General features: G+C 42.0%; 1 protein-coding gene across 1 annotated transcript; it reads right to left on the reverse strand.

Moving 5' to 3' along the window:
- Nucleotides 1-3593: 3593 nt before the first annotated feature.
- LOC137544949 (piggyBac transposable element-derived protein 4-like) lies at nucleotides 3594-4901 on the reverse strand. The gene has a single exon (XM_068266043.1). It carries the CDS (start codon nucleotides 4899-4901, stop codon nucleotides 3594-3596), a length of 1308 nt encoding a protein of 435 aa, XP_068122144.1.
- Between the last annotated feature and the right edge of the window lie 9157 nt (nucleotides 4902-14058).

A 14058-nucleotide genomic window follows, 5' to 3' on the forward strand; every position in this document is an offset into this window, starting at 1 on the left:
AGTTATATTTTATTAATTTAACTATTTATTGGCAGTGGGGAGCGGCAAAAATAGGCAAAATGAAGAGGGGGAATTACGGGGAAATGGTAATATATTTATTTTACTTTGGTGTAAATAACAGATCTACTACTAACTAACTTTAACTACTACTATACTTGGAAATAGAAGAGGCAGAAAGCAAAGGAAAAGGAAACAAAAGAGAGGTAAGCGATCGAGACTGCTAGTGCTAACTAGACTGAGAGATGTTGCACATTGGAAACCACAAATAACATTTATATTTCACTTTTCTCCTGGTGGACTCAAAGCACCAGAGCTGCAGCAACTAAGGGTGCGCTCAGTAGGCAGTAGCAGTGTTAGGGAGTCTTGCCCAATGACTCATTATTGAATAGGTGCTGGCTTACTGAACAGGAAGAGCTGAGATTTTACCCCAGGTCGCTGGAACAGAAGTCATCAGCCTGTGCTCTATGCCATGTTTATTGGCCAATAAACATAGAAGAGAGCACAGGCCGGTGACTTTTGTTCTGGTGGAACCCATTCCAGAAGTGTGCCCATACGCAACTTCCAGCATGTAAGGAGACAAAAGTAGAGACGGGAGCCCCCAATAGTGTATTATTGGTGATGAGTGATGGTATAATAAGTAATAGAGATATATACTCACAAACACGGGTTGCCAAAGACCAGGCAACCACTATAAGCGCATATGGGGATAGAAGGAAGTGGAACACCGCTCAACTGCACCGTGTAGAGCAGTGCTGGACCAAAGGCAGCCAGGCCCGGATACTGAAGCAGGATTGGAAAAGATGTGGTCCGCAACAAGTTCTCTACACAGATTCCGTAATTTATTTAGGACGTGTCCTTACAGCAAATATAAAGTACATAAGCTGACATGTTTCAGGCCATTCGGCCCTTAATCATAGCACCAAATGATTAAGGGCTGCTTTTATACCTTTCAATTCATAGAATTGAAAGGTATAAAAGCAGTTACCAATAAAGCTACCCCTACACGTCAATTGCCTAAATAAATACAGGTAAATTGTTTTGTTTGTTTAGGCCTAAGGGTTCCACAGCATAAAAAAGAGATCCAGTTACTTTCTCTTAGTAGTTTCTCTGTAGAGTCTCCTATGCCAGTCCCCACCACCTCCTATTTTTCTGATCCTGTTCAATGCCAAAAAATGTAGGTTGGTGACATCTCCTCCATGGGAAAAACACATGCTCTGCAAAGAGAAGGCACTGACATTTAAATTAAGCAGTGGAGCTCAGGAAGGGAGATTTGAAACAAATGCAGGATGGGGATTGAGGATATTACAGGATAAAGAACTTGGACAAGGGTACATAAATGTCTCTATGCCCATTCACTGCATGATTTGTGCCTTGATTGTAATTGTACATTGCCGACTTGTCAATTCTGGAGAGGAGAGAAGAAGGGAAAGGGAGGGCTAAATGCTGCGTAAGTTTGGTGTCCAAATCATTCTGAAGAGGTCCTATATATTTTAGATACACCACTGATCCAAAGTGATCAAGAAAGATTAGTTCAGGTGACAGTTAGCCCACATGTGTATGTAGCCTGACATTCTGAGCTTGCAGTGGCAATAGAGATCATGCAGTGTTTATGCATGGTAGATGTCCACCATTATAGCTTACTCTGGGTTTCTCATCAGAATATTTTAACACATCTACAGTCAGTGTACCATACTATTCTATACAGACACTGAGTTGCTTTTTTTCTTCTAAGATAAACTACAAGCTTGCCTTATCAAATATTGCCATAATGACACAGCTGTCTCATGTGAAGAACAGCACTGTTCTGTCTTTTCTGACTAATGTGATATGTTTTAAAATGTCTACTTTAGAGCACAAAAAATGTTTATCCAGTTAAATGTAATGCCTTAGAACTGAAATGTATCTTTATTTGTCACTGTAAATCAGATTCCATTACAAAATAAAGCAGCATAATAGTCGTATATTCATCATAAGCAGCAGTTGATAAATCTTTCATTTTGTGTACCCTTTAGAGCATTTGCAGAGATGGCAGTAAATGTCAGATATGAAATCAAACCTCCTAAAATGCAATATACATCAATCACATTTTAACAGGAGAAGTCAGTCTAGAAAAGTCTTTGAACATGTTCCAAAAGGAAAGCACTGTCATCGACCTTGTTCGACAAATCGTCAAAAACACTATGCAGTTCCCACCTGAATATATTGTCTATACTGTAGGAGTGTTTAGCTTCCATGACAGATGACTGTTGTAAGGACAACTACAGGGGATGCTGTTAATAGGCAGCACTGAAGGCACACTGGCTCACCCACTAATCCTTATGTTTCCTTCCCTTTTGTTTCCTCCTCACTACCCTCTAGATTGTAAGCTCGCAAGGGCAGGGACCTCCTCCTACTGTCTCTCATACTGCTGTAATTTTAACATATGTACATGTATCAACTACACATCAACTATGTATGTATTTGTATTTATTCTATTCAATGTCATGACTGAACAGTGTTTCGAATTTCTTATGTATATTTGTTCCCCATTATTGTTTGTATTATGTACAGCGCTATGGAAGATGTTGGCGCTATATAAATAATAATAAAAAAATAATAATAATAATACAAACGATCAATGAGTTGCTATTTATTATAATTTAAAGTAAGCGTAAAATGACAAAAAAAAGTCAGATACTTACCTATGGACAGGGAATGCTGAAATTTAGGCCCCGACTCCCAATATTTATTGAGTGATGTGGGGTGCCCAAATTTCTACTATCGGGTTTCCTGTGTGCCTTTTTTGATGTATGCATCTTAATGGAAGGAAAGTTGGATGGTTGCTATCTGCAAATTGTGCAATTTTTATTTGTTTTAGTTTAAAAAGTGTGTGTGTGCATACGTGCGCACACGCGTATGTGTTGGGGGAGGGGGATTGATTTGTGAATTAACCTCCTGGGCGTTTCAATTCTCCCCTAATTTCTGTCCAAAAAAGTCTATGGGATTTTCCATTGAATATTTTTTTTTTATATTTCAGGCCTGTAACTTACCAAATCATTACCAAACAAGGTTTTAGTGCTTATCCTAAGCATAATAAAATAATAAAAACACTAAAATCATGGCAAAAAAAACATTTAATAGTAACATTACGTAAACAGAAAAAACATCTTAATTCAGATCAAGCAGCAGTTGCAGCACAAAAAATATTGAAACATCAATACACTTCCTGAGTATGAAATATTTTAAAGCAAGGGACAGCACAAAGTCCCACATCACAATCAGGGCAGTAAAAGCGGGTCTCCTTGCGCACCTTTTTTCCATTCGGCCCCCTCTTAGAGCAGCACACCACGCACATGCGGGTAGGTGTTGCTTTGCGCTCAGTGGGTGGCACGTGCTCTACAAAATGACGTCCTGTGAGTCGCACTGGATTTACGAAATAGGAGCCCCGACGTCCTGGTCTATTTGCCTCAGTTTGTGGTTTCTGATGTTGTAAGCATATTTCCTCACAAACCTTCAAAATGTAGTCACTGTGAGGAAGAGGCCTGTCATTTTGTTTCTTGTAGAGGACATAAGAGTTCCAAAGACACTGCTCCACCAGATGTCTAAAGATTTTCTTATAATATTTTTTGTTTGCGCACAACGGGGTAGAATGTTATGCACTGGTCAGCACGGTCCACCCCACCCATTGTCTGATTATAATCCAGAATGACCTGGGGTTTCTGGATTGTCTTCCCAGCACGATTCTTGGCTTCAGCAGTGTCAGTGTTATGGACTGTGGACATAAGGGCAACATCTTTTTTGTCTTTCCAGCGGAGGGCCATCATCTTACCCTTCTGCCATGCCACGATTTCCCCTGGCTTCAGCTTCTGAGCAGAAAAGGCTGAAGGCAGATCGCGACGGTTAGGCCAGACAGTGCCGTATGCATCAGTCTTGTGTCTGAGGAGGTATTCATATAGTTCAGGGGAGGTGTAGTAATTATCTGTGGTCAGGCAATATCCCTGACCAAGAAGCGGTGAAATGAGGGAGAGGACAGAGGCAGATGCAAGGCCAAACTGGCTGTAGCTGGAGTCAAATTGTGTGCCTTTGCCAGTATAGATAATGGCATTCCAAATATATCCGGAATTAGATTGGCACAATAGGAACGATTTTATCCCAAATCTGGCATGCTTGGAAGAGATATACTGTTTCCAGGCAAGTCTCCCCTTATACGCCATTAGGCTCTCATCCCCGCTTACGTCTCGTTCTGGAACATACACGGACTGAAATTTGCGAATGACCATTTGAAATAGGTCGTAGATCTTCCACAGTTTTGGTGCAGGATGGGTGGCCTCATCAAAGGTCTCATTATTCATGAAATGCAGGTTTTTCATGATGAGGCTAAATCTGTTTTGTGACATGACAATCCCAAAAAAAGGTGTAGCAATCAGTCGGTTGGTGCTCCAATATGTTATCTGGCGGGGTTTCCCCACAATTCCCTGGAGGATGAGCAGGCACAGGAACAGCCACATCTCATCCTGGGTGACTGGTTCCCACCTTTTTCCCCTAGCAAACCTCCTGATTGGACCAGGCTGCTGTTCCGCATAGCGGTTGGTCTCCTCCACTATATTTTGGATTATGGCCTCGTCCAAAAAAAGTTTCAAATAGGCCAAGGGGTTAGGGTCACAGGGAACTTTTTGGCCGGGTTTGCCTGTAAATGGGAATCGTGGGGAGGCAGGATTATTCTGGGTAGGGTCTATAACAATCCATGTGCGGATGTTCTTAACCTCTTCGGTGAAGTCATCGCTGTCAGACTCTGAGTCAGATGATATGTTCGCCACATAGCTGTCACTTGAGTCTGAGAAAAACAGCTGCTCATCCTCGCTGTCATCAAACTCCTGCATCAGGGTTCGCGGGGAGAGGCGTCTATGGGAGCTGGAAGCCATAGCAGGGCAGGCGGCAGAAAAAAATTCGGAGCAAGGGTCAATCCAGGCGGCAATCAAATCATCGTCGTTATCCAAAAGCAAGGGTCAAATCCAGGCGGCAATCAATAGAATAGTCGATAGTCCAAAGCAAGGGTCAAATGCAGGCAGCAATCAATAGAATATTCGATAGTCCAAAGCAAGGGTCAAAACCAGAAAGCAGAAATCAGATAGCAAGTGTCACTAGCAATAGCCAAACAGCAAATGGTGTTTTTTTTTTACTATGTGTCTGTTGTGTATACTTTGTTCACAGTTTTTATTCATTACAATGTATTGGATTGGATACAGGAGTATTCAATCCAATACAAATTCAAATTTACCGCCCCCTAGCGTGGGATGCGTAATGACGTACGTCATTACGCATCGCGGAATGCGAGGAAGGAGACGCGATGGGGCCGGAAGTGTTCAGAGGACGGGATCGGAAGGCCCAGGACCGGAGGAGGGAGGAGCGGGACGATCGGCTGGTGGGACAGGACGGCCGGAGGACGGGGACGCCACCCTGACACTGGCAGCAACAGTGAAGTGCCGGGGAACTTTTTTTTTTTTCTTCCCCGACACTGCATCGGGGATCGGAAGGCCCAGGACCGGAGGAGGGAGGAGCGGGACGATCGGGTGGTGGGACAGGACAGCTGGAGGACGGGGACGCCACCTTGACACATGCAGCAACAGTTAAGTGCCGGGGAACTTTTTTTTTTCTTCCCCGACACTGCATCGGGATTATCCAAATGGGCATCTTTTTTCACCCCGATGCAGTGTCGGGATTAGCCTCCAGAGGGTTAAATGTGGATGCTTAATGCTTTACTATTGATGATGGCAATTAATAAAAACACCTTACAGGATCAAGGGTTCACATACTCTTCTGCTGACTTTGTAATTACAACAATTAACACCCCATTTTAGAGGTGTTACTTTTATTTTATTCCAAGTTGGAAATCTGATAATAATAATAATCCGAACATTTATATAGCGCTTTTCTCCTGTCGGACTCAAAGCGCTCAAGAGCTGCAGCCACTGGGACGCGCTCAGGAGGCCACCCTGCAGTGTTAGGGAGTCTTACCTTGAACTCCTTACTGAATAGGTACTGACCCTAGCCAGGATTCGAACCCTGGTCTCTCATGTCAAAGGCAGGGCCCTTAACCAGTACTCTATTCAGCCACTGCTGATGGTAAATCCACTGTTTTAGAAGAGCAGTTTTTGGAAGCCAATCTGTGCTGAATCAACATACCAATTAAACCCATCATGGTATCCATTATAAATTAATAGAGGACCCTCTTTTTTATTTTTCCTACGTGCCAGCCTGTTGGCTCTTAGGGACCCTAACCTGATCTATTTGTATTTGAAGCTAATTGAAGATTTACAGCTAATTGCTTTTTTTGTTAGATCTGATGCAATATTTTAGGCAACTGTTTATTGCTATTTATATATTTAGCCTCAGGGTGTTTCTAATCTTGGTGAAATAGTAGTGGGCATACTTCTTATGTATTTTTAAATATATTTATGAGGAGATCTGCTTCTTGTAGGTAGCTTACTGTGGAGCTCATTAAATCATTTTTATTCAACAAAGCGTGGAAAAACCTTTCATCAGTGGTTTTTAAACCCAATTTTATATTGCTTGTTTAGTGTAATTTGTAGTTGCACTATAACCTCATAACACATTTTTGAGGCTTGAAAGGTCCCTGGTACTGAGTTGAATATATTCAATTTGTGACTTTGGTTGTTGCTGCATTTTTTTCTTTTGCTCTATTTTTATTAAATACCTAGGCAGCTATTCTTTTTTATATATCTCAATACAATAAAAGCCAAATAAAAGCTTCCTTTTTCAACTATTCGTACTTGAATAAAATAAATTATATTTATTTTAAACTAAAGAACAGATTTTAGAATGAAAGGAAACAGTTTATTGGGTTCACACCAAAAGCCAATTCATATAAAAAGAATGCAAATGTACAGGAATTTTGTGGGCTAGAACAGAATGCCCTAGGAAAAAGTATCAAAAAGTAGGTGAAAAAGTATTGTCACAATTATTTTGAGTATTTTTTCACAGGCTGCTGACTTAAAAGGCATTTTATTGATAAGGAGTGAAATATAACCTAGGAGAAAAAAGTGATTTGCATAAGAGCCATAGTCTAGCTCACTATGGCCCTTATGCAATGCACTTTTTCTCCTAAGTTTTGTGGAGGGGAAGGGTGTAATTCTAATGCTGTGGAAGTCGTAAGCACAGCAATTGCAGCATAATACTAAGTGATAGAAGCAGGACTTCAATTGAAGAGGAAGACAGATTGCACTCTAGTACCAGTCCAGCACCAAACTGGAAGAGCCAAATTAACAGTGCAGTATTTAAAACCATAGTTTATACTTAACTGTTCTACAGATGGTTTGTGAATAGCTTTGAAACAGTTTCATTTCCAAGTTACTGAGAACGATAGGGATTGCTATTTGAATAAAAAAGAATTACTACAGCCACTATGGCTTCATTTGTAAATATTATTAATCTTATCATTGAGTATTTAAATAAGGCTGCCAACTTCCAAAGCACATTAATAAAGTATGTAACTAACAAACTAATTAAGTAAAGTCACTTACTGTCCCTCAAAGAAGCTCACAATCCAGTCGTTACTGTAGTCATAATCTATTCTTCCTTTCTAAAGGCTAAGGCCAGTTTTGGAGGAAATCAATGTTTTTAAAATATATGGGAGAGAACTGAAGTGGCCAAAGGAAACCCACCCAAACTACTCAGAATCATGGTTCCATTCCATTTTAACAAGGTATTTTTTTTACTCTTATCCAGATAGGCCCGGGCTGCCTCTGTTGCCCTGCTGGGACACATTTGCCAGGTCAGGGGGGCTTGCACCCTGCTGCTGCCACCACAGATTTTCTTTTTTGAAGGCACAGCAACGGACAACCATCATCAGCCCCTGCGGATCATCTGCTGTGAGGGGGTCCGTAGGCCAGGGGCTAATTTTGTAGGTCTTCATCGGGAGCTGCGGGGCTGGGACTGTTGGGGACCATGTGGACTGATAACACCCATGGGGACGAAGGGACTCTATGTCTATCTCTCACTTATGAGGGGGGTCTGGAGGGCTGCAGAGCAGTGAGCGCCGCTCAGATTGGCAGGCAGCTCCACTCGACATAGCCCTTGGACAGACCCCTCTGGCCTTTCTGGCCTTTCCTGTCTTTCTCTCGTCGATGTGCAATGTGTTCTATGTAAGGTATGCTTAATGTCTGTCTACTGTAATTGTTTTTAACTTGTGTAATGCTTAATGTTTGTCTACTGTACCATCACCAACCCTGCTTGTGCCAATAATAATTCCGGGTACAACTCACCGTTGTACTTGACGAAATAAAATGATTCTGATTCTGATATATATATATATATATATATATATATATATATATATATATATATATTTATATATTTATATATTTACAGTGCTACCCATAATTATTCATGCCCCTGGCAAATGTTGACTTAAAGTTACTTTTATTCAACCAGCAAGTAATGTTTTGATGGGAAATGACATAGGTGTCTCCAAAAAGATAATAAGACAATATAAAATGGCATTTACAATTAGAGGTGTCCCGAACAGTTTTCCGGCTGACAATTCTCAGAGAATTTCCCCTGTTTATGTTCTTGGTGAACTGCAAACATATGGCATGTTTGACCTGCCCCCTATACATCATCATGGAGCCAAACTTTGACCCCTTGCCTCACAGTTAGCAGGCACATGGCAGCCATTCAGCTAGCACCCCCTTCCTGGACCCCCACTCCCCTATTAAAAAGCAGTTGCGGTGGCCATATTGGATACATTCTCTGCTGGCTGCTGACTGTTAGTAAAAGCAGGGTCAGATTGCTGCATTAGCTAGGCCTGTGTTTTTGTGCCTCACCTGCTGTAAAAGCACCCCAAACAGTCCTTTTAAAAGCTAGTACATTGGTCTCCTGTGTGTTTGTGTGTGTGTGTGTGTGTGTGTGTGTGTATGTTTGTGTATGTGTGTGTGACACTCCACAGCCCACTGATACCCAGAGCTGTGTGTACACTACTGCTGATGCTACATTCATATGCAGGCACAGAACCATTCCAGTGCATTATTATTTCACTGTATTCTGATAGTTCTATTCCATTTCTCTGTGTGTGATATTCCACAGTCCACTGACACCCAGAGCTGTGCACACTACTGCTATTGTTGCTACATTAAGTTGCATGCACAGTACCACTTCAGTACATTATTTGTAGAAATGTAATGTGATTTCTGTCCTTTAGGGATTAAAACCCGACTTTGCATCAACTCTGTAATTTTTGGTGGGACTTTCGGCATGGATTCCCCTCCGGCATGCCACAGTCCAGGTGTTAGATCCATCACTTTAGTGTCCAGAAACAGTCTTTGTAGGTTTTAAAATGTGCCTGCCCATTGAAGTCTATGGCAGTTGGCATGGTCGCGAACATTTGCTGAAATTCCCATTCTATGTTCGCGACATCTGTATTTACAATTGAGCAAAAAGTGTCTGGCATCCAGATCTACCTCCACACCCCTGACCTATCCACCACTGCCATGGACAAGGTCTCCTCCTCCTATCAGCCATCTCCTCCTGGATGTTCGCTACGTTTCTGAAACTAAACCTGGACAAAACGGAATATATGATCTTCCCACCCTGGCCATCCCTGACCCACCCAGATATGAATGTCCCTGTTTTCCATTCACCCTACCTCTGAAGCCCGCTGTCTGGGAGTCATCCTGGACTCCACACCCTTCACCCCCCATTTTCCAAAATCTCACAAAGTCCTGCAACTTCCACCTCCATAACATCTGCAAGATCCGCCCTTTCCTGACCTCTGCCACCAACAAACTCCTCATCCATGCTCTCATAATTTCCCGCCTTGACTACTGCAACATCCTTCTGTCTGGTCTCCCTATGACCCGAATTGCCTGATGCAGTCCGTCATGAATGTGGCAGCCAGAATTATCCACTCCTCCCATCCCTCCACCACAGCAGCTCCCCTCTGTGAATCACTCCACTGGCTTCCTATCCAGTCCAGAATCAGATTCAAGATACTGTGTCTGGCCTACAAATCTGCCCACAAAACCTGCCCAACCTACATTTCCAATCTCACCCAGAGGTACACACCTAAGTGCTCACTCCGAACTTTGACTGACTGCCTCCCGCATAACCCAATTCCATGCACGCCTCCAGGATCTCTCAGAGCTGCTCCAACACTATGGAACTCCCTACCTTCCACCATTAGGGTTTCCCCCTCCTTCAACATCTTCAAGAAGGCCCTCATAACTCACCTTTTCACTCTGGCCTACCACCCCTCACAAGTGCTCTAAACCCGCAGCTGAACACTGGCCCCCTAGCTTTTATGTCCCTACCTCACCTGCTAGATTGTAAGCCTTCTGGCAGGGTCCTCCTCCTTTTGTCTCGTACCTGTTCACACACCTCCATTACCGTACACCCATCCTATGGATCTGAGTGAACTCTTGAGTGAACTTAAAATTTTATAAAAGAGGTATGCACTCACAGCTGTAATAATATCAGCAAAGACCAGTTTGCCTCCTCTTATATACAATTACATTTAATTCTCAAGAGGTAGCGCTCACAGTTTGCATATACTATCCACTTAAATCCAGTCCATAAAACCAACATCTACTATACAGTATTCTAAAAAATGCCAATTGCACTCTCCGCATAGACAGTTCAGCAACAGCCAGTGTGAACCAGTCCTCTCAATTCCACTTGCACCACTATTTCAACAAACAGCAATCCTTCCTTTTCCTTAGGTAGTTCAATTGTCACTTCCCTCCTATATGAACAGGCAACCCCCACACCCTTTTGTGGTTCACTCACCGCAATTTCTGACCCAATCTAGGGGTCTGACGCGCCTTGGGACCGTTCCTGGGTCATCCCTCACCACTCAGGAAGTCTTTAGGTCCCTCTTTTTATTCTAATACTTTTCACTGATCCACTTATGATGATCAATCTCAATAAAAAATAGCACTCATAGCGTGATACTGCTAAAAAGTTTTATTACAATAAAATCGTTTTGCACTCACATGTCCCAAATCGTATATAAGGCGTAGAGTTTTACAGACCGGGCTCTCCCCCGTATGTTGGCCGGCTGGCAGGTTTTCATATCCTGGCTCAATCACGTCACCTTCACCGCATGCTTAGTCGGTGCATGTGCTCCCGTGTAGTCTCGCCACCGCTTCCTGGGTCTCATCTGCTGACACACTAAATGCTACATTGCAGACCAGCTTTTTGCATGTCTCCACGGGTATTTTTGCCCATTCATCTTTAGCAATGACCCTCCAAATTTCAGGTTGGAGGGTATTTTTGCCATCACCATGATCTTTAGCTCCCTCCAAAGATTCTCAATTGGATTCAAGTTAGGACTCTGGCTGGGTCACTCCAAAACATTAATTTTGTTGTCTGCTAACCATTTCTTCACATTTGCTGTGTGTTTTGGGTCATTGTCATGTTGAAATGTCCACTGGTGCTCAAGGCCAAGTTTCTCTGAAGACTGTCTGATGTTGTCATTGAGAATCCTCACGTATTGCCCTATTTTCATGGTGCCGTTTACTGTGATTAGGTTCCCTGGTCCATTGGCTGAAAAACAGCCCAAAAGCATTAGGTTCCCACCACCATGTTTGACAGTGGGGATGGTGTTCTTTAGGTTGAAGGCTTCTCCTTTCTTACACCAAATGAAGGAAACATCATTGTGACTAAACAATACAATTTTTGTTTCATCTGACCAAAACACAGAAGAACAGAAGTATTCTTCTTTGTCCAGATGAGCATTTGCAAATGCCAAGTGAGCTTTTGTGTGCCTTATCTGGAGAAGTGGTGTCCTCCTTGGTCTGCATCTGCGGAGCCCAGCAGTGTGCAGTGTCCGTTGGATTGTCTGCATTGCCACCAGCAGACCCCAGATTAACCAGGATGGCCTTGGTGATGATCGTTGGATTCTTTTTCACCTCTCTCACTATCCTCCTGGCCAGCACAGGTGTCACTTTTTGGCTTTCCGACCACATTCTCTGAGATTTTCCACAGTGTGGAACATCTTGTATTGGTAAATAATACTTTCCACTGTAGCCACTGGAACTTGAAAACATTTAGAAATGGCCTTGTAGCCCTTTCCTGACTTGTGAGCAGCCATAATGCGCAGCCGCAGGTCCTTTACTGAGCTCCTTTGTCTTGGCCATGACTGTCCACAAACCAACTGCAGAGAGCTGCTGTTTTTCACCTGTTGAGTTAATTCAAATAGCTGTTCCCAATTAATCAGGGTAATTAGGATGCTTTAGAACAGCTTGGACTATATGGAATGGTATAGAACTTTAGATTTTCCCACAGACTGTAAAGGGTATGAATAATTTTGGACTGGACACTTTTTGCTCAAATGTAAATAAAAGCTGAGCAATGTTTTTTTTCCACAATAATGCCTCTTGTACATTGTCTTATTATCTTTTGGGAGACATCTGTGTCATTTCCCATCAAAAAATCACTTGCTGATTAAATAAAAGTAACTGTAAGTCAAAATTTGTCAGGGGGGTATGAATAATTATGGGCAGCACTGTATATATATATATATATATATATATATATATATATATATATATATATATGTATGTATATATATATATATATATATATATATATATATATGTATATATATATATGTATACATATATATATATATATATATATATATATATATATATGTATATATATATATATATATATATGTATATATATATATTTATATATATATATTTATATATATTTATATATATTTATATATATATTTATATGTATATATATATATATATATATGTATATATTTATATATATATATATATATATATATATATATATATATATATATATATATATTTATTAGGGATGGGACGAATCCACAATTTCTTCGAATCCGAATCCGGATCCGAATCTAAAAAGGCTCTCGAATATCTCGAACCTTTCGAATCCCGAATCTAACGAATCCTGCACATAAGAATTGTGCGATCCGTGGTATAGTTGCCCGCAGTATAGGTACCCAGGCATAGGTAGCGAAGTAAAGGTGCCTTCAGTATAGCTAGCTAGGTATGGGTGCCTGTATTGGTAGCTTTCAGTATAGGTAGCAAGGTATAGGGGCCTTCAGTATAGGTAGCAGGGTATAGGGACCTTCAGTATAGGTAGCAGGGTATAGGGGCCTTCAGTATAGGTAGCAGGGTATAGGGGCCTTCAGTATAGGTAGCAGGGTATAGGGACCTTCAGTATAGGTAGCAGGGTATATGGACCTTCAGTATAGGTAGCAGGGTATATGGACCTTCAGAATAGGTAGCAGGGTATATGGGCCTTCAGTATAGGTAGCAGGGTATATGGGCCTTCAGTATAGGTAGCAGGGTATATGGGCCTTCAGTATAGGTAGCAGGTTATATGGGCCTTCAGTATAGGTAGCAGGGTATATGGGCCTTCAGTATAGGTAGCAGGGTATATGGGCCTTCAGTATAGGTAGCAGGGTACATGGGCCTTCAGTATAGGTAGCAGGGTACATGGGCCTTCAGTATAGGTAGCAAGGTACGTGTGCCTTCCGTATCGGTAGCAAGGTGCGTGTGCCTTCAGTATAGGTAGCAAGGTATAGGGGCCTTCAGTATAGGTAGCACAGTACATGTGCTTTCAGTATTGGTAGGTAACTAGGTATAGGGGCCTTCAGTATAGGTAGCAGGGTATATGTGCCTTCAGTATAGGTAGGTAGCTAAGTATAGGGGCCTTCAGTATAGGTAGTAAGGTACATGTGCCTTCAGTATAGGTAGGTAGATAAAGGGACCTTCAGTATAGGTAGCAGGGTATAGGGCCTTAAGTATAGGTAGGTGTATAGGTAGGTATGTAGGTAGGTATAGGGGCCTTTAGGTAGGTAGGTAGCTATAGGGGCCTTTAGGTAGGTAGGTAAAGGGACCTTCAGTATAGGTAGCAGGGTATAGGGCCTTAAGTATAGGTAGGTATGTAGGTAGGTATAGGGGCCATTAGGTAGGTGGGTAGGTAGGTATAGGGGCCTTTAGGTAGGTAGGTAGGTATAGGGGGCTTTAGGTAGGTAGGTAAAGGGACCTTCAGTATAGGTAGCAGGGTATAGGG

The sequence above is a fragment of the Hyperolius riggenbachi genome, chromosome 2 (genome assembly GCF_040937935.1).
Source record: "Hyperolius riggenbachi isolate aHypRig1 chromosome 2, aHypRig1.pri, whole genome shotgun sequence".
NCBI classification, from domain to species: domain Eukaryota; kingdom Metazoa; phylum Chordata; class Amphibia; order Anura; family Hyperoliidae; genus Hyperolius; species Hyperolius riggenbachi.

Coding starts and splice junctions, on each gene's coding strand:
- LOC137544949 (XM_068266043.1), bottom strand. CDS start 4,901: ATGGCTTCCAGCTCCCATAGACGCCTCTCCCCGCGAACCCTGATGCAG.